This window comes from Dipteris shenzhenensis, chromosome 16 (genome assembly GCF_047967505.1).
Source record: "Dipteris shenzhenensis isolate YYH24624 ecotype China chromosome 16, Dip_SZ_1.0, whole genome shotgun sequence".
Lineage (NCBI taxonomy): Eukaryota > Viridiplantae > Streptophyta > Polypodiopsida > Gleicheniales > Dipteridaceae > Dipteris > Dipteris shenzhenensis.
In genome coordinates, this window is record NC_141611.1 from 49692342 (window position 1) to 49716578 (window position 24237).

General features: G+C 46.2%; 1 protein-coding gene across 1 annotated transcript in view; it reads left to right on the top strand.

Annotated features, from left to right (window-relative positions):
* Window positions 1-3734: 3734 nt before the first annotated feature.
* LOC147893076 (phospholipid--sterol O-acyltransferase-like) overlaps window positions 3735-24237 on the top strand; it is a 265119-nt gene continuing 244616 nt past the window's right edge. Inside the window, exons 1-2 of the mRNA XM_087386979.1 lie at window positions 3735-4422; window positions 11483-11618. Of these exons, the coding sequence (XP_087243105.1) occupies window positions 4195-4422; window positions 11483-11618 (364 nt within the window). The 5' untranslated portion in view covers window positions 3735-4194. The remainder of the gene's footprint in view (window positions 4423-11482; window positions 11619-24237) is intronic.

Sequence of the window (24237 nt, forward strand, 5' to 3'; positions counted from 1 at the left end):
GCCCCTATTAAAGGAAAACATAAGCAATAAATTAATTTGCATGAATTAATTAATTTATTAAGGGAAAATAAAGGCAAATAAATAATTTAAATAAAGCAAATGATTGATTACAATGAATAAAGCTCTGAAGGGATACATGGGTGGGGACAATCAATTAGGACAAAAGGTTAGTATAATATAAACATAAATTGCTTGAATTTAGGAATCAAACATATAGACATTGTGCTCTTGTTTGCTCACTCCCGGTAGGTTAACTCATAGGTGCTTAGTGCTTGTGAAAAGGTCCCAACCCTTTGTGGTGCTTGAGTGAAGAAGCTTGCTCTGGCAATCCTTGATGTGATCATGCATGCTCGAGGGTGATGAAACAGATGCCAACAAGATAACTCGGGGGTTAGGGTTGCTATTGAAGGGAAAACCGTGTGATGACGGGGGACCGAGTTCTTAGTCAATTAGAAAGTATTGCACCATAGTAAGCATGCACTGTGTAGACAATTGGAAGGAAAACCACACTATGTAGACAACTGGAAGGAAAAACACACTTGTATATTGAAGGAATCTGTTGCAACCAAGCCACCTTCACTTGCAGTGCACACTTGGTAGCAAACTCCTAACCTAGCAAGCAGTGCACACTTGGTAGCAAGCAAGGTGAGAGGGAGAGCTTGAAATGCACGATGTCACTCTCTTTCCTTCTCCCAGTTACAATGCTTTTTTTGAGTCTATTGCAGAACCGCCTTCTGTAGTTGCCGCACTCATCTTGAAATTGGTTTACCACCCTTAGTTTATGGTTACCTCTGCTTCAAATGTGGGGCCACCGCTTCTTGGTGGCATTGCTCATAATTCAAAAGTTAACTGCTTATTGCTGAGACGCTCGCCCAATCACCACCCACAAGTACCACCCATACTCACTCCCGTGGTGTCCCTTGGTATAACCCAAGAGCCAACAACAATTAAAGATGTACAAATTTAATGTAAATATGTCTATAACCAACTTAGAAATAAAATAAGGAAAAAAAAGAAAATAAAGATATTTAATGAAAAATAATCAAAGAAAAGGTAATCATAAAATGAATGAAAAGGTGAATAAAATTTGGAAAAAAAAATGTAATTAAATAAGTAACCAAATAAAGATGAATGTAAATAAACATAGATATAAACATATAACTAACTACTTATATAAATGAATGTATAAACAGAGGTTACATAAAAAAGGTAAACAAACATATAAACATATAGTTATAATATACATATATATATACATACATACATATATATATGTATGTATGCATGTATGTATGTATGTATGTATATACATATGCATATACATTCATATTAATATGTATATGTATATGTATATGTATGTATGTATGTATGTATGCATGATGTATGTATGTATGTATGTAGGTATGTATGCATGCATGCATGCATATATATATATATTAAATTTATTTATATTTATATAATCATAGATCTATTTATATATGTAAAGTAAAGTAGGACAAGACGAGTCTACAATACTTCTTACAATCAATGAGGCAGCCAAGGGTGTCGTGAGGAGAAAAGAACATGGAATAGAGTGTTGTGCAACCAAGGGTGCTTAGATGAGCTGGCCAGTTGAGACCGAAGTAGAGGTGGTGAAAGGAGTGGTTGTGCAACCAACGGTGAAAGTGTAGAACTAGCATCAATATCAATTTGAGGGCTCACGATGTAGGCAGTCATGAGGAAGAGATTCACAAGGAGGGAGTCGACAATAGTGAGGTGTGTCCATGGGCTACAACATGCTACCAAGCTTCAGGGGAGTAATGTTAGCCAAGGAGCCGAGCAAAATATTGTAAGTAGCAGGGTTGACAAAGAAGCCAAGCCATGAAAGCTTGGCGCTTTGCAAGGGGGCTTGCGAGGCAAAATGATTGTGGCCGTGGAACAAGGAGGGAGTCAAGAAGGTAGAAAAGGGCGACCATGGAGTAGCCATAGAGTCGCTATGAAAGGCAAAAGAAGGTAGAGATAAGAACCTGGGTGTTAGGAGTAGCCAAGTGCAGAATAAGCGGGGCAGACCAAGAGCAACGATGTGGCAAAATGAAAATCAAAAACATTGAAGTGAGGCTAAGGTTGAAGGAGAGGTGCAAGTAGTCGGCGACAAAGGGAAAATTGAGGACCTGAGTTGAGAAAGAAGTGCAGAGTGCCAATGAGTTGTCGCAATAGCTATAGTGCATAAACACACTCACAAACATGGACGTTGCATGGCATATAAAGGACACCGAGAGGATGAAGGTAATGTGTTTGTACAAGAGGGACAAAGGACGCGTACATCACAACGTTTTGAAAGGTTGCAGAGCATAATCATAGTGGCCCTCGAGCTCCCCTCGACCATCATGAAAAGGGAACCTTGCAACAAGGCTGGGACCCGGTGAGAACTGAGTTGCCATGTTTTCGCGCTAATTTGCAAGGCGACAAAGAATAAACATAGGCGAGACAAGCCAATATAGCAAGGGTGAAAAGTTTCACTTGTTTATTAAGAGGTAGTCGTTATGACAAGGGTTTAAATTCAGTTCAAGTAATTTTTAAAGCTTCTATATTTCTACTTGGGAAAGGTCCAAAGCAGGTGCACAAATTCACTTTGCAAGGAGGAGAAAGCTTAGCATAGGGTTCACAACGTGGATCAAGCTTAAAATGAGAGACAAGTAATTAGAAACTAGATGGCACATGCCATGAGATTTGGAAATCGACTCTAAAAGTTTGAAGTTGTAAAGAAGCTTAGGATATTGGTTAAAGACACAGAAAGAAGCCATTTGAAAGTAGTGCATGGGAGCTACTTTTGTGGGAGCAAAAAGGTGGGGATACAATGTTGACTATTTTTTCGTCTATTTGTCTATGAAAAGCAGTGTGGCCATGACAAAATAAAGTGGGAATTTATTATAAGAAACATTTTTCCATCAGAGGTAGATGTGATTTTGCCTACAAAAAGGTATGATGCAATATATAAGTTGAGTCTATTGACAAAAAGTAAGGATCAAATGATTAATTAAAAATATATATAACAACCCCAGACATTATATGGAGTTGGCACTTTGATGATGATGATGAGTTTATGAGTTGGAAATCATTGAGGACAATCTTGGTAGCTACATAAGGCATGCCTAATGGAAACGTTGTAGCCGCTCTCAACACATATCAATGCTCAGCCATGGATATTAGTGTTTCATGAGGATGCAACAAGTAGAGTATCTCCCTTAAAGAAAACACAAGGAGCAAAAGACTGAAGCAACCAAATGATTTGTTGGACAGCCATAAACATTGAAGCAATTGTTGCAGCCAATATACGGAATCACCAAAGGTAGCAAGTCCTTTGCATTCACATGTGAATAAGGTGATACCCAGTTTTCACATGTAATTGTCTTGAGCTAAATGTAGGCCTATCTGCCCACAATTACCTCTTCAATCAAATCGTACGTAATTGTCTTCAGCTAAATGTACAATGACCTCTTCAATTAGATTGTTTGATCTCATCATAATACAACAAAGCGTGACGATGGCCCCTGCATGAGCTTGCTGCTTGACCTTGGGAACTGGCATCCGAGCTCTAGAACATAAAGGTGCTTTCTAAGAGGACAACCAGCCAACCAATGAGAGAAGGAGAAGTACCTTGTCAAAATTCAATGACAATGTCCATCCATTATAGCTTTTGATTTTTATGTGTCGACACGTGGAGGAAAGGGAGGGGATCTGCCGAGATTTTTCTTCGGCAACCTTTCTGTCCCCAACACAGCGACGCCAACTTTTGCAAGCCTCTCTCTGCCCTTCAATCCCTCAGCCTCTTACAGAATTGCTTGTGGGCGACTAGCCCTCCATCGTTTCAGCATCAGTGTCTTCAGCTCTTAGAAAATAAGCCCATTTTGATCACTATACACTTGCCATCCTTTCTTTTCCTCCTGCATCCGAAGTGAACTAATTGCTCGACTTTAATCCTGCGACGACTTTCCATCAAGTCCCCGGCGTGATATTGATGAAGACTCGTGCACATAACTGGAACTGGACAAAATTGATATGCTACACTGCCCAAGGACATTGAATTCTGTTCTTCTAATTGATTTGGCGACAACTATCGGCTGGCTGGTTAATATAAACCTTCGATGGGCGTGCTGCCTCCTAGTTGGCTGCTAGTTTGCGAACATACTCATTTTGGCACTTAAGAACTTCGGCATGGATGTCTGGTGGCATGGCCTATTTCTTGTAGCCTTTTGGAGTCACATCTGTGTAGACGGAGCAGGCGTGGATTCTAAGCAGTGGGGCCCACACATTTCCAAGCTTTCTGGAATCATCATACCTGGTTTTGCTTCTACCCGGTTACGTGCATGGGCAATGTTAGATTGTCCTTTTTCCCCACTCGGTTTTAAACCCCTCGATCCCGTCTGGCTCGATACAAGGAAGGTACGACTTATAGTGAATCTTGCGGGTTCAATACCTTCTGTGGGAAGGTGTCTTACAATGATAAATGGATTTTCTTAAGGATCCTTTTGTGGTACATTTTAATGTCAATGCCCAATTTATTTGGTACATGGTCTATGGAAACATGAACGTAAGAGCACGCTTTGTTCTTTATATTAAAAGCACGCTGCATGTTCTCACCCCTCCTCAATTGGTACACTATAGCATAGTAACACATCTCATAGGTTTCTTTTGTTTTTGCTAGTTTCCTTGGAGAAATAGCTAGGATTCCCGTTTGGTATATTGACTTATAGGCCCTTTGTGTGTTTGTATACTACATACTTCTCTATCATTTGTGTCTCTATCATTGACTCCTCTTGCGACATTAGTAGTAGGATGAATATCCACCTCTCTATACTACATACTTCTCTATCATTTGTGTCTCTATCAGTGACTCCTCGACTCATTTGTCTCTCTATCACTGGCTCCTCTTGCAATATTAGTAGTAGGCCTATGCTAAATTGCCCGAGTCTCCGATCGGTTGAAAAGCGGTTGTGTACCCTTGCTGCACCCCAATTCACTAAATAGAGCACATGACACACCGACTAGAGTGCTGACCGTCCCCTTCACGTGCTCATGCCGAGTCACAATGATCCACAACCATTAATATCTTCAAAGGGCCATAAAGGCCTATGAGACCAAAATGTCTGGAATCAACATGGAATACACTCCTCATGTGGGGAACGACAGGTGTCTATCATTCCTCCAAGAGAAACTAGTGACTGAAATGAAATAAAATGTGGCTTGACATGAAAGAAAAAGAGATCCATGTCTTGGTTATCTGTGTCTTCTGCTGCCATGTGTCGGTCATAAATAGTCTAAGCTCTGACGACTAGGGTCCCATTGGGAGTCTTGATGTGTCTAGAATAAGTCCAAGCTCTGGTGTACCCATGGGCAGCGTGATGCAACCAGCCATTGAGATGCTCCAATGATGGTACTTCGAATGGGGTATGTGTTCGCAGGGCCTGTGTCCATCTCCTACTGACCTGGTGTGCCGAAGAGTTGGGGACCAATCGTCTTGGTCCTGAAGTCTCCACCTTCCTCCTCTCCCTTGAAGAAGAAGTCCCTAATCTCCTACTATTTAGGGCCATGCCCCTTGGCTGGTCTTAGGACTCTAGACTGACACTTGTGACCTCATATACAAAGAGTGCGGCCATCTCTGGTTCGGGTAATTAATGAGTCTACTCACATCCATGTATCCGTGGGTGAAGAGGTAGGAGAGGTTGGGGCATTAATTTGGATCTCAAATGGACAAGATGAGGGACTTGTTAGTGGCCTCAAGTCTCATGATTGGCATAAGATCTTATAGGTGTGCTTTTCTATCACCAGTGTGTTTGGATCACGTTCTATTTGCAAACTGTCTTGCGAAGCACTATCAGCCAGTATGGGGCTAGCTACAATAGCTGCTCTGCTGTTATGCTGACCTTCGATTCCCAGAAGGTTTTCCATGCTTGAGTTGCCTCTTTGCTTGGCTCCTCGTCTTGACTCGGCTCTAGGCTACTTTATGATGAGCTTGGTGATGAGCTTGTGGCTTCCTGTTGCCTGGCCTTGATTATCCTAAATCTATTTCCCCAATTTTGATGGTCGTCATCTCGGAACCCCAGGCATGAGTGACTTTAGCACTTTGAGCCGAGGCCTACCCAATCGCAGGGGGTAGACATTTTCTTCCATGGCAATGTCAGTCGAGCTCACTATGTAATGGACTCCCCCCATTGTGATCACAGCATCAAACAACATTCCTCGGGGATCCACTGGGCATTGATTTGCTATTCTGACTTGGGATGGAGATGGCTTCAAATTCTTTATTTTAAACGTTTTGACCAGCCTTTTTGAAATGATATTAACTCCTGACCCCCCATCAACTATGATGCCTTGTATATTCTGCTTCTGTGTCTTGATCATGATAACGGGGACCACCTCGTCTACCACTGAATCGCATGAGGACATGCTCCTCTGCCTTCAACTCGTGTGTCACATAAAGTGCAACCCTTAGATCTTTGTAGTGTTGTGTGGCTGCGATCTTGTGTTGTACCTTGATCTGAAATGGAAAAGGTCTTGAGCTGGGCCATGGAGATCCATATTGTGCCTTAAAGGTGGACTTGTGTCCTAGTGCACCCATCCTCGCACAGGTGCTCTGTGGAAGGCCATCTTAGTTGTATGTGGCTACAGAGGAGAGACCGATGACCTATAGATGTATACATAACATAGGTCATTCCGTATGATCTAATGAATCTCCTGTTGTGTCAGGAGACGCAGGAATGGAACATCTTATGAGTATTGGTATGGCAATACATGATCAATGGACATGCTATGTGATCGGAACCATCTAGAAGCTCTACATACCAACACGGCTTGTTTCCCTCAAGTACAAGCCGGGCCTCAACCAAGGTGTCAGACTCTATCCATATATGTAATGATTTGGAATGTGTGGAGGGGTTTTGCTGCAAATCTGCTGGAGTGAGTCGTGTGACGTGCATTTCCTCCCCTGGATCATGCAGGATGCTAGTGCGACCGAATGCCATGTATGCAGCACCTTTCTGGGGATGTGATCTACCGATAGCAATGTGGAAGACATTTGAGCGGTTACAGGTGACCATGGGATCTAGGATGATTCGGAGCAAGCCCTCAGTCCCGCATGAGATAGTACAGGTAGAGTTCGCCATGACACCACTACAGATTGATGCCATCTTTCAGACAGTGACTTTCATCCATAGAGTGTGGGACTTACCCCATTGGAGACTATCGAGGCTGGCTCTGGAGTCATCCAAACGACTAGCTGAGGGTGGGGCAGACACATGGTGTGCACGTATATCCACATGGTTTGCCAGATACGGGATTCAGATGGACAGGCTCCCCCCCTTTCAGTATAGTTTGGATGTACCCCCTAAGTCGATCCCGCGAGATGAGATTAACCATTGATAGGACAAAAACTGTATCAAGTTTTTGAGCATTGTATATAGCTGTGGGTAGGCACATAGATGTACAAGCTTATCTACCTCTTCCTTCAGCACATCTCTCTGTTAATCTCCTTATCTTCTGAAAAACAGGTTTGGCACCTTCCTTCAGCTCAATCCTCAAAGGCTTCCCTTTAAATCCCCTGATCTCCTCATAAGAGGTGATAAACAGATTGGGGTATTTCTGCAACATCTTCAAATATTCTTCTTTCTCCTCAACATTGAGATTAGGATTCAGTGATTGCTCAATCAACACCTGGGTTGATTCTTGAGAACATTTGGGCTGCATCAAGTCCTCGATAACCTCGAACCTATCCACTTCTTCCTCACCGAATCCTACTCCTCCCACAAAATCTACCTGTGAATCCTCATCTACGAGATCCACCAATGCTATTGTTCCTTTCTGAAGTCACCGAGTTCTCATCCTCATTGCTGGTCTCACTTCTCTCTTCCCCTTCACTTGCTGAATCTGAAACTTCAGCCCTGCTTACCATATTGAAATTCAATTTCTACCCATTTGTATGTACAGAAAAGATTACTTTCTGCCAATTCTGAATTGCACCTACCTTTCTCAACCATGGCGTTCCAAGAATCAAAGGAGAGGCTCCCAACCCCACAGGCATCACATGACAATCCACTCGACAAGAAACACTGAATGCCTCAACCTCCAGGCCAGGTACTATCCCTAAAGTCTTCACCTTGGAGTGGTTTGCCATTTTGATGCGATAACTGGAGGAGCGGGATATCTTCAGTCCTAGTCTCTCCACACAAGCTTGGGTAATCACACAAATCTGTGCACCCCCATCTATATAGGCCTCTCCAAACCCCTTTCCTTTATGCCAGGCTTCCCCAGCAGGATCACCAAAAAGATGATAAGGAAACAAAAGGAAAGACAGCCAGGAAATTATGTACTTTACCACGTCAGATAGCTGAGACTTCATAGGGATCAGCAGCAATGTGGGCTCGTAGATGATGAGCTTATGTACTAGATTCCAGAGTATGTGTCTTTGTACTAGGCACCGAGACAAACCCCCACAAAAACTGACTGAACATGAATCACACAGACTTAGAGAGAACCAAAAGACTACACAGCCTGAAACAGATAAACTTAGAACTGAACTTTCCCCCAAAACTCAGAGAACAGCCAGCCTCAGGATTCTATGAACCCACAGCCAAAACTCCTAAGCTTCCATCAAGGACAACAGCTCGTAACTCTCCCCAAAGCTGCAGTCAATGACCAAAGAGTGAAAGGGACTGGCATATCAGATCGCATCAACCATCTTTACCTTACAAATCCACTTCCTGCGTATGTATCCTTCTCCTGCCCACAGAGTACTCCACATTCATACTTCACATCGCCAACAGTCCTTCAGCCAGCAGAAAACGATACACAGCTACGCCTCAAGCTTTACTAATCCATAGCTCATCACCAATCAGGCACAAACCCAACGGAAGACACCTCGAGCAACAGCCCTTTCATATGATCCTAGCCAGATCACGCATTCTCTGCATCATTTCTGTTATCACCCACATTCCTTCCTATAACGTTGATATTTCGTAGTCTCTCGTGCATCTGCTCACGTGCAAACGATGATCGTCCGGCCTGTGAGGTAACCTTGCTCAGCCAACTACAAACAACTCGCTATCTCTGGAGATCTCCTGCGCTAATGTCTTCTCAGCGCACACAAGCTCACGAACTCCCCTATGTGAAGATAACCAGCAGCGTCCGCAATAGCCCTTCTCTCCCATTCGATCTGAATTCACCACGTAACTATAATCCCGGAGCACCCAAAGCTCATCCTTTTCAAACCCGGAGTCCCTTTGTGCCAAGCATGCATTCGGAAATCCCCATCGTGTCACGTACGTAGACCTTCACTTGATGGGCGCTCAGCCTTTCGCTTATACACACCCTTCCCTTCATCTACGAGACTCTCTCTCTTCGTCCAACCTTCTCTCATCACGTAGCCACCTTGCATGTACATGTTCCCTTCTAGATTTTCCAGCCACGTCATCACGTGGAATTTACCACTCTCCCATAAAAAAATGCAAATACCCCCCAAGGCACATTAAATGCACATTTTGGACCTTTAGTCACACAATTCCCACACACGGTAGCATGCACATTAAGGCTTGCATGCACCCCCGTACACCCACATGAAAAGCCCCTTGACATGGGCACCAGAACATATCAAATTCCCGTAACATGCAAGACCACATTGACTCAGGAAAATTAAAAAAACCCCTTCATGACTTGACTTTACATGACCCCAAAAACATTTTGACTTGACCACACACTGGATACCCTTGCTCTAGAGGTCTAGTACAACCACATTACATTTCATCATTTCCGATGAAGTCCTTGCAAAACATACTTTATAGTCTCAAAAAACTATACATCAGTCCATCATGCTTGTGAAAGAAAATCCACAATTACCAAAAGCCCACACCTACCCTAGATGTGTACATCTATGTGCCTACCCACAGCTATATACAGTGCTCAAAAACTTGATACAGTTTTTGTCCTATCATCGTATCATACGGTTAGATCTTCTCTAGATCCACATGTCTCAAGCTTGGGAGGGAGATCAGGAGCTCCCCACCAATACACAATTCTACCGTGACAATTTTTTGAATGTCTCAGAGGAGGGATTTATCGTCAGACCCCTATATCTCGAGGACAGAAGAGTATCACATGCACTGAGGATCGCCATTGGGTAGATGCGGGTTTCATCCCATCAGCTGAGGATTGAGACAGGGAGAGCAGCAGGTATACCTAGAGAGCAGCGGACCTACACGCTATGCACACTGGGAGTGGTTGAGACAGAGGAACACTTTCTTTGCACCTCCCAGCCTACTGCGAGATCCGGGAACGATATCATTGCCTCTATCAGGACGGGGCCCACTATCACGCTTAATCCCTTCCATGACCAGGTCTGCATTGGGCTCTACCTGCTTGAGATGCGCCGACACAGGGAGACCTTGCTACGACAGATCAGAGAGCAGCAGGAGGCGATCACACCACAGGATGCAAAGGTTGACCACAGACATCGGCACGTTACAGATTTTTATGCATTCGAGTCAGCTCCAGGACATAGTGGGGTGGAGGAGGAGGAGCTAGTTGCTATGCTGGCAGTCTGGATTACCGAGAGAGGACTGCAAAGGCCACCCACGACAAGGAGACCGCCCAGAGCACACTCGATTGAGGTTTGCCCTATCACAGCTTTCCTTAGAGGGGACCGCCCGAGACGAGGGGTCACTCTGAACATAGCTCAGCGGGTTCAGAGATTGAGGAGACCACGCCCCCCTCCAATGCCACAGTATGAGACAGCCAGATAGACTCAGATTCAAGACTTTTTCACCGCTCATAGACGAGCCACCTCAGTGCCCGGTTTTGGTTTTTTTTGTACTTGTTTTTGTTTGAGCCATTGAGCTCTTTTTATTTCAGCACAGTACTCAGCAAAGGGTCTTAGCACGCCCTTTGCCTCAGCCCCTTGTGGCTTGTATGAGTTTTTCTCTTTGGTGTCACTTTGTCCCATAGGCCCGCGAGGCCTTCTGTGGACGTTAATATATCTTTCTTTCTTTCTTTTCTCTCTGAAATGCTTCCCCTAAGCAGTTTCTTTCTCCTTTTCTCTGGGTGTAGATGTACTTTACTGTGTTTGAAATTTTCACTTGTTCATCTTTTGTCATGGTAGATCGAATGGAAATGGTATTTACTGGAGAGTGCCAAACATTATGCCATAGTGACATAAAATAGTTTTGGGCTTGAGATTGTTTTCTTGAAAACGCTTATTTATGAACACAATTGCTATGTACATCATGCTTTGCTGTTTTACAAGCGTTCTGGTTTTGTTCAAAGGCTTTCTGAGACGTGATTAGATTTTGATACTGAAATTTATTTCATGAAACTATACAAGCTTAATAGAATGTGTTGTGTATTGTGAATGTAGTAAATTTAAAATCACCATGCAGAAAGGGATTCTAGTGTAACTAGTATCGAGAACAGACAGAGCTTTGCAACAGAATAATCTATACAAATTTGTGTCTTGCAGGTAATATCAGTGCCAAACTGCTGGCTCAAGTGCATGCTGTTAGAACCTTACAATCAAACAGATCATCCAGAATGCAAATCCCGTCCTGACTCTGGTCTTACTGCTATCACAGAACTTGATCCTGGTTACATTACAGGTGGCTGCTCAAAGCCAACAAACTCTGATACTAGTGATTGCATTGTTGTAGGATTTGAGTTGGAAGTTTGTGCTATTTAGGTTTTAAAGGATGCACTCCGTTTTTTAAATTACTACCACGATGGCAAACCCTTTTAATAATGTGAGTTCCATTTGGTTTATCAGCTTATATATTTATGTAATGGATGAAATTTTCTGATATTGAGAGCTTATCCAGTCAGACCCACAGATTCAGTTTCATATATATCATATATTTACCTTGGTTGGAGGTGAATTTAGGGAATTTGTCTCCTGATGTGGGTCCTATACCCCAGCTTGGCAGACATCCTCCTTTGGGATAATACAAGTTTGTCATTGGAGTCCAGCATTGGATTCATCCTTCAGACCTATTTGTCTTTTGTTTGTAATCAGAGAGCCAAGCTACCGAGCCCCAAGACATAAAGAAAGGGAATGGAGCAAACATATTGAAAATCATGGCAATCCCCTTCCAAATGATCATTGCCTGTCTGCAATCCCATAGACAATATTGAATAGACTCCACAGCAGAAAAGCATTGAGGACAAGTAGAGTCTGCCTCGAACCTGGACCTCCTGAGGTTCACTGCAATTCCTCCATAAATAGAAAGTCAAAAGAAAAGAGTGATTTTTCTAATCCTAAGAGATTTCCAAAGTCTCATTTTAAAAACTTTTTGTAAGTCGGCAGAAATCTAAAAATTCTCCCAATGTGGAGCTCTCGCAGGCCTCAAACCTCTACAACTGATCCGAAATCTCTTGGGATTATTGACTGTGTAACGAAAGAAGGGAATACTCTTCTTTAAGTGCCTTGCATCAATCCACTCCCACTCTCCGGGATCCCACTGTAAAAGCTTTATGGGGACTCCTCCCACTCTCTGGGATCCCACTATAAAAGCTTTATGGGGACTGTAAGACCTCCTGAGGTTCACTGCAATTCCTCCATAAATAGAAAGTCAAAATAAAAGAGCGATTTTTCTAATCCTGAGAGATTTCCAAAGTCTCAAACTTTTTGTAAGTCAGCAGAAATCTAAAAATTCTCCCAACGTGGAGCTCTGGCGGGCCTCCAACCTCTACAACTGATCCGAAATCTCTTGGCATTATTGACTGTGTAACGAAAGAAGGGAATACTCTTCTTTAAGTGCCTTGCATCAATCTACTCCCACTCTCCGGGATCCCACTATAAAAGCTTTATGGGGACTCCTCCATATAGCCAAATCCTCCATGAGCCCTGTCATGACAAGAGAAATGATTATTTAGTTAATTAATAGTCATTAGAACCTTATTATTGTTAGGCGCCAATTTGATGGTGCGGTTATATGTTTGTATTTATGATCGATCAAGCGGTGTAAATAGTACCGCCAAACTATGTAACATTGTCCAATGATTAGTAATAAAGATGTACACACACGTGTCTAGGTCCTAGGGGCAATAGGAAAGGGAAGGGTGCATTAGAGTGCATTGAATGGTAGGTGCATGGATCATAGGATAAGGGTAGGTGTAAATGGGAAGATGGAACTTGAGTGATCTCAAGAGACATTAATGAAAGGGTATCACCCTGCATTGTGAATCTCACGTAGCATTCTCTCTCTCTCTCTCTCACCCCCTCCCAGCCCGCCCCTCACCCCCTCCCTCGCTGACCCGCTCAGCCTGAGTCACCCGCTCAGTCCCTTCCCCTCCGCCTCAGCCTCGCTCAGCTCAGCCCGCCCCCTCACCCCCTCCCAGCCCGCCCCTCACCCCCTCCCTCGCTGACCCGCTCAGCCTGAGTCACCCGCTCAGTCCCTTCCCCTCGGCCTCAGCCTCTCTCGCCTCCTGCCTCGCAACACTCTCTCCTGCGCAACAGCTCGCTCGCAACACCCGCTTCTGCTCAGCCCCGCAAACCCACAGCTCCATCGCAAGCCAACAGCTCCCTGCGCAAACCTCTGTCGGAAGGGAAGGGGGTTCTCTGTTGGAAGGGAAGGGGGTTTAAGGAAAGTCTTAAACTTCTCTCCCCCCCCCCGCCGTGTGAATAGACTTACAACAAGTGTCCTTAAAGTGCAGGAAAAACAGAAACAGGAAAAACAGAAACAGAGCTAAAAAGGGGCAGTTTTGAGGGCAAAAGGAGGCAGTTTTGACAGCAGAGAATTCAGCAGCTCCACCATGGCCCTTAGAGGCAGTTTTGAGCAGAGAATTCAGCACTTCCAGGAGTAAGGAGATGCCACAAACAAGGAGCTCCACCATGGCCCTCCAAGGAGCAAAAGTAGAGAAAGATAAAAGCATAGGCAGCAGTACAAGAGCCGAAGAGGCAAGTTCTTCTTTACCCTTAACATCTCCTTCCCCACCACCTCCAACGACCTCCCTTGCCTCCACCCCAATCCTTTCCTACCCATCTACTTTACTCAATCCTCCTGTGGCTCCGACCCCATCTCCTTTACTTCCATCTCCCCCATCACTTCCGGTTACCTCCCTTTCCTCAATCCCAACCCTTTCCTACCCACCTCCTCTACTCAATCCTCCTCCTCTCCCTCCTTCAGTCTCACCTCCTCCTCTTGCTCCCGTTCATTCCTCCCTAGCCCTTTCCCTTGCTTATTCCTCCCCTCTCCTAGTCCCTACCCATCCTCTTCCTTCCTCTTCCTCCCCTCCCCTAGTCCCTACCCATCCTCTTCCTTCCTCTTCCCCCCCTTCCCTATTCCCTACCCAGCCTCCTCCCTCCTCTTCTTCCCCTCCCCTAGTCCCTACCCAGCTTCTTCCCACCTCTCCCCACCGACCCTCCCTTTCAGCCCCTTCCTCCCCTAGTGTAGGCTCTTCTTCGGTCCCTGACTCCCTACTTCCTTCTACCGGATCTCTCTCTTCAGGACCTCCATTTTCTGCACCCCTCCTTTACTCACCTTCTTACCCTCTTACCCCCTCATCCTTGTACCCCCTCTCCCCTTCACCCTCCACAGCGGAAGCAGTCCTGGCAGATAATCTGCGATTGAGAGATTTAGTTATGCAGTGCATGGAGACTTGCAGACTTCAGGGCGCTGCGATTCAGTCTCTCACAGCACAGATACACACACTGACTGATCAGCTATCGACAGTTGAGAGTCATAGATCTGATCAGGACTCCCATATTCGCCAGCTTCATACCAGAGATATTGATCGGGATATCCAGTTACGAACACATGCTGAGCGCATAGTGCAGCTGGAGATACGCATTCAGGAGCATGTTGTGGCATGCGATGATCGCCTCCAGCAGCTGCATGTAGCTCCCCCAGCTAGTGCAGCAGTTGAGGAGAGGTTGGCCACACTGCAGACAGAGGTACAGAAGACCTCAGAGTGGGTGGACGTTGTGCGTAGAGCCCCACAGGCCCAGCAGACCACAGTCTCTGAGACTATTGCCGAGAGTCAGCGGCGAGCTCAGAAGGCCCTCAACATCCGCATCCGCGGAGTTGAGCGATCAGATACGAGATCAGCCATGGATCAGGCGACAGATTTCATATCTGGGACACTCGGAGTTCAGGATCATGGCATAGTAGCTGCATATCGAGTGGGCCGGGATCCAGCACGGCACCAGCCACTTATCATCAGATTCAGAGATGCTGAGGCCCGTCTCGCAGTATTACGAAGGAGATCCAGATTGAGGGACCATCCACAGATTCACATGGATGAGGACCTTACAGCTCTTCCGTGGGAGGAGCATAGACGTCTCATTGCACAGAGGGATGTTGCCCGTCGTGAGGGCAAGTGGGCCGTGATCAGAGAGGGTAGACTTTTGATAGGAGCTATGCGATCTAGACCGGCTGGAGCCCACAGTTGACGACACGAGGCCTATGGGACACGTAGTCTGCCAGATAGCTTGAGTTTCGCAGTTTGGAACTGTAATGGTTCCCTCACAGCTCAGCCTGGCAACTTACGAGAGGCCTTTTTTGATCAGGACATCGTCTTCTTTACAGAGACCCATGAGAGCCCAGAGAGAGGCTTGCCGCAGGTGACAGGGTATGCCTGGGAGTCTGTCTTTCGACAGCAGACTAGACGATCAGGAGGAGTCAGAGGATCTGGCGGTGTGGCAGTTCTTTATAGAGAGCATCTCAGATCGATACTCACAGTCATGAGCAGAGACCATCGGGCCAGATATCTTTGGGTACGGATCAGGAGACCCCCCCTGAGAGACTTGTTTATTGCAGTATGCTACTTTCCCCCGAGACAGTCTCGTTATGCCTCAGATGGACCAGGACAGTCACCTTTTGAGGATTTGTCAGCCGATGTATTGGAGTACTCACGCCGCGGAGAGGTCATCCTTTTAGGAGACTTCAACGCAAGGACATCAGACAGACAGGCAGAGATTTTGGACTTTGCTGAGGATCCAGTCTTAGTTCCAGCTGCCCCAGATGAGAGTTTTCCACGCTTATCTTCAGATAGAGGGGTAGAGGTGACAGATCAGGGACATCGCCTATTGGAGCTTCTCTCATCGCACGGCATGGTCATTTATAATGGACTTCGACAGTGGCCGCATTCATCCACAGCCACATGTTTTCCCTTCGCGGGTGGTGGTACGAGCGTCATTGATTACATCTTGGGTCCCCCGACTTTAATCCCTTTTGTACATAACCTCACAGTCGACCCTTTTATGCCTTCAGCCGATCATGCACGTCTGCACTTTATTCTTACCCAGATTCCTCATGCCCCCCCTTCTAGACATCATGAGCGTCAGCCATACTATGAGGTTCATTTTGACCACCAGTTTGATGATATTTATAGCCAGCACCTGAGTGGTCTTCTCCGTCCGCACCTTCTCGATGCCCTACCCTCCACACAGGATCGGTGGGACCTTGTACATACCTCCATCATCTCAGCAGCCCACAAGTCCTTCCCCGTCACTTGCCACACATCCAGTCCTCCACCAGTCGGTCTTGTGCCTTGTAATGGATGGTATGATGAGGAGTGTAAAGAACTCCGCAGGAAGCTTCGCCTTGAGACACAGGAGAAGTCTCCCCTCCTCATTGAGACCAAGAAGAGTTACAAGCGTTTGGTGCGACGCAAAAAGTGCCAATTTCTAGCCCGGAATGAGGAGGAGCTGAGAAGTTTACTTTTCAGCTGTGATTCCAAGGAATTCTGGAAGAAATTCCTTCGCTTGAAATCTCAAACTCCTCTTACAGACCCACAGGTTTGGCTTGCCTATACTTCCACTTTATATGATATTCCAGACCAGCCACAGATCGACTTATCCCATGTGCCTAGACCCACCTCCTCTGCCTTATTCTCATCCAATAGTGTCCGAGCAGCAGCTCATCGTTTGAAGACTGGGAGAGCTAAGGACCATGATGGATTGCAAGCGGAGTATGTAATCCATGGGATTGATGCCTTAGCTACAGTCCTCTCCCGTCTTTTTAACGAGTCCATTTGTACAGGTCTTCCACCTAGTTGGCTAGAAAATACCATAGTACCCATACACAAGTCGGGGGATCCTTTGGAGGCGTCGAACTACAGGACCATTATGATTGGCCATGTCATGGCCAAGATTTATGCGACCATTCTAGAAGGACATATAAATGACCATGCCGAGGCGACAGGCATGAGAGCTAGAGGGCAGGCAGGATTTCGTGCAGAGCACTCGACTCTAGATCATATCTTCACACTCAGGGCTTTGATTGAGGAGGCGAAGTCACGTAAGCAACGGCTCTATTGTTGCTTCGTGGACTTCAGAAAGGCATTTGACACTATGCCGCGTTTCAGACTCTTCCAGCGACTTCGTGACTTGGGATTCAATGGGGAGATTCAATGGGCGATCATGGCCTTGTATGAGAGAGTCACAGGTAGAGTCAGGACACGGGCGGGGCTGTCGGCGGAGTACGCAGTACGATAGGGGTGAAGCAGGGGTGTCCTTTGTCTCCGACACTCTTTGGTCTCTATATCGATGAGTTAGAGATGTACATACAGACGATGGGTGGTACAGGTTCTTTACTGGCAGGATCCACGATACCGATTCTCCTCTATGCAGATGACGTGGTTCTTATTTCTTCCTCCCAGCAGGGTTTACAGGCACATCTCCATGCACTCCACAGCTTTTGTCAGGACAGAGGGTTGTCTGTAAACCTTGGGAAGACCAAAGTCATGGTCTTCAACACGTCATACCAGGTTTATAGGAGAGGCGAGTTCTCTTTCACATTTGATGGGCAGGAGGTGGAGCTAGTTAGGGAGTATACATATTTGGGTGCCACATTTAGAGGTCCAGTCTTCACCATGACGCATGCAGCACGAGATAGGATCAGTAGAGGGTATGCCGCCTTGGCTCTTCTCGAGAGGCAGTGTGCACAGTCACATTTTCAGCATCCCGACACGAAGTCCTTACTTTTCGATACGCTGGTGAGACCTGCAGTCATGTATGCTAGCCCCTTTTGGGCAGGAGATCTCAGGGTTGCAGATTGGAGACGAGTAGAGAGGTTACAGATCATCATGTTCTCCAGATTGATCAGAGCGAAGCCCACGGTACCGCATCAGATTACGTTCGCAGAGTTCGGAGCTACACCCCTAGCGCTAGATGCAGCATTTCAGTCAGTTACGTACTTGCATAGGATCAGGGCGCTCGGAGACTCAGCAGCAGGCAGAGCACGATTACCGTGGCTAGCACTGACATCCTCGCAGATGTTAGCGGAGAGAGGTCATACTTTTTGTTGGTACCACACACTCTCCACATGGCTCACCTCGCTGGGCTTGGATATGGATAGGCTGCCACCATTTCGATACAGCATAGATGCCCCTCGCCTCCCTCTCACTCGACATGAGCTCAGCCAGGTTATCAGGGCAGATTTGTTGCAGCTACACACGTTTCGCACTTGGGTTCATCCCACGGAGCTTCCTACGAAGATGGCCACATATCTTGACCATTTTCTCAGGATTTCAGAGGATGGCTTCATCATATCCCCAGGATATATCGGCGTTCATATGTCGCACTCACTCAGGATTGCCTTGGGCCAGCTCAGGGTATCTTCCCACAGATTAGACGTTGAGGCCGGCAGGATGCGTCGTACAGCTACCGGACATAGACCCAGGCGAGAGACTAGGATATGCCCTTGTTGCATTATGGGGGAGGTGGAGACTGAGGAGCACTTTGTTTGCAGATGCCCTTTATATTATGAGATCCGTGGCAGATTTCACTGTTTATTTGGGCACGGATTTGGACCTCTCTCTCGGATTATGGAGTATGAGGATCAGTATTGCTTAGCGTTGTTCATCAGGGAGATCACCAGATACAGAGAGAGATTCCTCAGAGAGCACCGTCGCATCCCTGCCAGAGACCTGGTTATTCATGAGGAGCAGGATGAGGCGCAGGATCATGAGCACAGAGATAGCCCATCTTGCCAGAGAGCACCGATGGTTCCACCCAGAGGATGTACATATGACATGATCCGGCAGCACCGCAGGATGATCTTACACAGAGGCCGTACCCGTCGCTTTATTTCTAGACGACGGAGGATGATGGCAGATTTTCGGAGGAGATTGCTCCATGGAGACTTGGCACCGCCAGCAGCCCATTTGACACTTGCCCAGATCTTCACACTCATAGCAGGAGGCATGGTCGATGGCCATGACTTCCATCATTTCTTTGGATCACAGACCCCTTAGGGAAGACGATGTTCCTCATATTTCATATTTTACATTTTGTATCTAGGCAATTTTGGTACTCTATTTCATTTCATTTTGTATCTAGGATTTTTGTAGCCATTTTTGGCATCTTAGCGGTATTACGATGAGGCCACCTAGTTGGCGCATCGTTGATGATGTATTTTCCTTTCGGATGATTTTGTGTCCCATAGGCCATGTATGGCCTTCCGTGGACCTTTAATAAAATTTCTTTCTTTCTTTCTTTCTTTCTCTCTCTCTCTCTCTCAGCCTCTCCTCCCTCCGCTTCACTCAGCCTACCCTCCCTCCGCTCAGCCTACCCCTCGTCTCCACTCAGCCTACCCTCCCTCCGCTCAACCTACCCCTTCGCTCCGCTCAGCCTCTCCTTCGCTCAACCTACCTACCCACCCCGCTCAGCCTCCCTTCGCTCAACCTACCTACCCACCCCGCTATGCCCACCCCCGCTCTGCCCCGCTCGCTGGCGCTGCCCCCCTGCTGGCACTGCTCCTCCTCGGGCGCTACTGCCGCTTCTATTGTCGCCCTTGCTATCGCCCCTGCTACCGCTTCTGCTATGCCTCCCCCTTTGCTGCTGCTGCAGCACACTAACCCCCCCGTTGGTAGCCTCCCTCCACCTAGGCTCCTTGCCTAGGCCTAGGCCCTCCGCCCTCTTCATCTCAGCCTCCCCCCCCTTACGCCACCTTAGCTTCTCCACCTCCTGGCTATCTCTCCACCTCAGGCTACCACCCCGCCTTGCCACCTCCGACTACACCCCCTCGCACTGGGCGGCCTCTCGTCATGGGGGGGAGCCAGTGCTCTCACTCCCGATCAGACACTAAGACCTGCACCAAAGAAGAAAAAAATCAATCCAAGAGAAATGGGGGACAAAGCCAGGAAAGACGACAACAACAACAACAACAAAAGAAAGCAAATGACACAACCGAAACTTGAGGATGTGAACACACGTTACAACCGAAGTGGACTCGGGGTAGACAACAAAGCAAAGGCAGAACCCGCCTCAGCCTCAACTTTAGCCTCTATCTCTACCTCGACCTCAGCCCCCGCTACAGTTTGAGTTTCCGTTTCAGCCTCAGCTCCCTCTAGCTCTACTTCGGCTTCAGCCCCCGCTTCAGTCTTAGCTCTAGTTCCAATCTTACATCTCCACTTTCGACTTCAGCTTATACTTTAGCACTAGTTTCAGCTACAGCTACAGCCATGATCAGCGACATACTCATGCTTGTGGCACCGGTTGTTTTCTTCCCTTCCTCTCTTGTTACAGCTCTCGCACCACTTATGACACCTATTTCGAAGGTGTCATACACTGTCCCGCATTACGCTGCACTCTCCCCTCTCCCTCTCAGTCAGTCCACGCTCCCACACCCCATTGGGACTGCCTCATCCATCTCACTGTCATCTCTGTTCCTCACCCAGTTCACCCAGTAACCGTCAAGCTGCCAAACTTAGTCCCACACTTTCATGCCACAGCCATCACAGTTTCAGCTTGGACATGGGTGGGCAGATACACCAGAGGCCTGGGAGACCTTGCTCATGGAGATACATAGTTTCCGTGAGCGTGAGATAGAGCTAACTTGCTTCGCACGAGAGCAGGTCTGCTTCAACCAGGAGCAGAGCCGCATCATACAAGATCAGGCTCGGGCCATTCGGAAGGCTGGTCTCATTCAGGGATTCAGACAGGATATCCTGCAGCTCCAGCAGGAGGTCACAGTCATACACAGTCCCAGGGAGTACCCCGGTGGTTGAGGCACAGATTGCGAGCATGCAATCTACTATTGAGGAGACATCCAAATGGGTTGACACGGCCAAACGGGAACCCACAAGGATAACCGTTTCAACTACTCTCATGGAACAGTAGCAGAGAGCCAGTAAGGCTCTCAATATCAGAGTACGCAGGATCCCGCGCACTGAGGCTACACCGATGGTAGATGTGACTGCTTTTGTGGCCACTACCGTAGGTGTGGCTAAGCAGAGGATAGAGAGGGCATGGTGGATGGGGAGAAATCCCAACCTCATCTCTTGTTTGTACTTCACTTCATTCAGTCCACCTTTTGAGTGACCTACATTCAGCTCACTCTCTCTTGCTCCCTCTTGCTCTCATTGTTTTCTTTCAAGGGAAGGGTGCATTAGAGTGCATTGAATCATGAATGGTAGGTGCATGGGTCATAGGATAAGGGTAGGTGTAAATGGGAAGATGGAACTTGAGTTATCTTAAGGGACATTAATGAAAGGGTATCACACTTCATTGTGAATCTCACGTAGCATTCTCTCTAAGACATTGCATTCATCCGCCTTCTCTCTCCCACCTTGCATGTAGGTTGAAATAGAAACAAGTACTCTCACGAGGTCGCTCTTCCCCATTGGAGGGCCAATTGACATTCGAATTTTGCATGCATTGCACACATTTGCATTCTCGAAAAGTCTGGTTCTTCACAAGCCCAAAGACAGAAGAAGTGGGTATGGGTCTAGGTTCCTTTCTTTTTTGTGCTTTAATAGGTTGCAGCTTGCAGGGTCATTGGTGTTCAGGACAAGCTCACATTAAGAGTTTATTCTATAAAAACGATTCTTTATTTGGGCTTTTGCAAATTTGGAACTGTCTAGTGCAGATTGTGCAGACTGTTGAGAACTAGATATTTGCTTTTGAAAATTTGCAGAACAATCTAGTGCAGATTGTGCAAAACACTCTAGTGCACATTGTGCAAAAAACTCTAGTGCACATTGTGCGAGGCCAGTGCAGAATTTTTTGTGTGTAGATTATGCAGAGTCTAAAATTGTACAGATTTGCAGGTTCTTTTTTGGAATGGGCAGGGCAATGGACACGGAGTGGAGCCACGTTCAAGTTTTAAAAGTTATTGGTTCAGGAATGGCACTATGGAAGTGCATCTACTGCCAACACGAATTCCAAGGTGGTGCTAAGGGGATTTGAGCACATGCCTAATCATTTCTGGGGTTGGAGTAATTGCATATCCATATGCACCCACTTCAGCAAAAAAAATATGCACGAAGATGGAGATGAGTCAAGCAAATGCAACCTCAATGCAGTACGAGCAGTGACAGGCATCCATGCAAGAGGTGGATACTTTGGTTATAGGATGCACAACCTCACCATTCGCCATGCCAAAGAGGCCATATGCTTGGAAGCAAAGCCAACCGCTGATTAGAAAGGCGTGGAATAACTTCCATAGGAACAAGGCAAGAGTAGCCACACGGAGATTTTTTTATGCTGATTGCACATAATGTTGCGAAAAGGACCTACTTCTTGGATATGGTGTGGGCTATCCAAGAGGCTGGTCCATCGTTCAACCACCCTCTTATGAGACTCTATAAACAAGTGAGTGTGGGAGGAGGTGAAACGTCTAGATATTGAGTTGGACAAGATGAGAAGTGCGGTAAATATGGATGTACCATGTATCTAACTCTTGGTCTGATATAAGTAGTAGGCCCAACATTAACTTTCCTGCAACTTCTATTTATGGGAATGTCTTCTTGAAGTCTATGGACTCGAGTGGTTTCTACAAATCAGGGGAGTTTATTTATTTACATTTGAAAGAAATCGTTGCAAAGGTTGTGGTCCAGCATGTGGTGCAGGTGATAATGGATAATGCAAGCAATTGCTTGAGATAAGGTGATTTTGTGCAAGAGGGTTACCTGCATATCTTCCTTACTTGTTATACATGTCATTGCTTGGATCCTCTATGTGAAGACATAGAAATGCTTGAATTGCACCTTTGTTGGAACAAGCAAAGAAGGTGGTCAATTTTGTCAAAATCGAAAGCATAGCTCTTGTGAGCTTGTAAAGCTGTGTGACACAAGGTTTGCTTACATATACATTGCCATTGCCATTTATGAAACGAAAAGGTGTATGATGGCTTACGCAAGATGGTTGCAATTGATGAATGGGGCAAGTGGAAAATCTCCAAGGCAGAGAAGGTAAAGGAGATAGAGGGCATAATTCTTGGCACTCAGTTTTGGGGGCAGTCACGGAAATTCTGACCTTGACTGCACCATTACTGAAACTATTGCAGGTTGTACAATGGGCATGGTGTATGGGTTCATGGACATAATGGTGGAAAGTCTTTGTGCCATGGAGTCCATTGATGCAACAAAAGTAAAAGAAGTTAAGGGCCAATGTATGAAGATGGGATATGTTACATTCTCCATCACATGCAATAGGTTTTGTGTTGCATCCTGAATGGAGAGGCATGGGTCAAGAAGCATATGAAGAGGTACAAAGTGGGTGTCTGCAAACAATTGAACGGTATAGCAAGAATGATTGGGTTTGCAAGCGGAAGCTTCAAGACAAGCTAGACATATACAGGTACGAAATAGGTGTCTTCTCTTGTCCATTTGCCAAAGAGAAATCTAGGATACACAGGAAGTGAAGTGGTGGGAAGCGTTTGGTGCAAGTATTCCACAATTGCAAGGTCTTGCTATATGCATATTGTCACAAGGTAGTATTGCCTCTCCATGTGAGGGGAATTGGAGCACTTCTCTTTCATTCATACCAAGAAGAGAAATATATTCAAGGCAACTACTGTGGAGAGGCTTGTGTACATTCATAACAATCTACACCTCATTACAAAAATCAAGGAGAAGGGATTTGAGAAGACAATGTTGCCACCTTAGCCCTAGTATGGCCTTGTAGGCTAGTAAGGACATTTAGTCCACTTGGGACACCTAGGACATCTAGGTAGGATACTTGGCCACCTAAGACACTTGGGCCATGTATATCCCTATCCTATGCCTCCTCATTAACCATTTGCAACTGCACTCCATTGCTTGTCTGCTCTCTTGCATTCTAGCTTCGCTTAACTACACCCTGCATCCAACAGTGGTATCAGAATGGGTGCTTTACTCCTGTGTGCTCCATCGCCCTTTTGTGCAAATCTGCTGCTCATTGCCATTCACATTTTTAGTCGTCCTGCTTAGCTCAGCCTGTTGTGATTTTCAAGACTATACCTCTACGCTGCCACAAGAGTGGTGTTGTTCAGCTTCAACAACTCCAAGCAGTTTGCT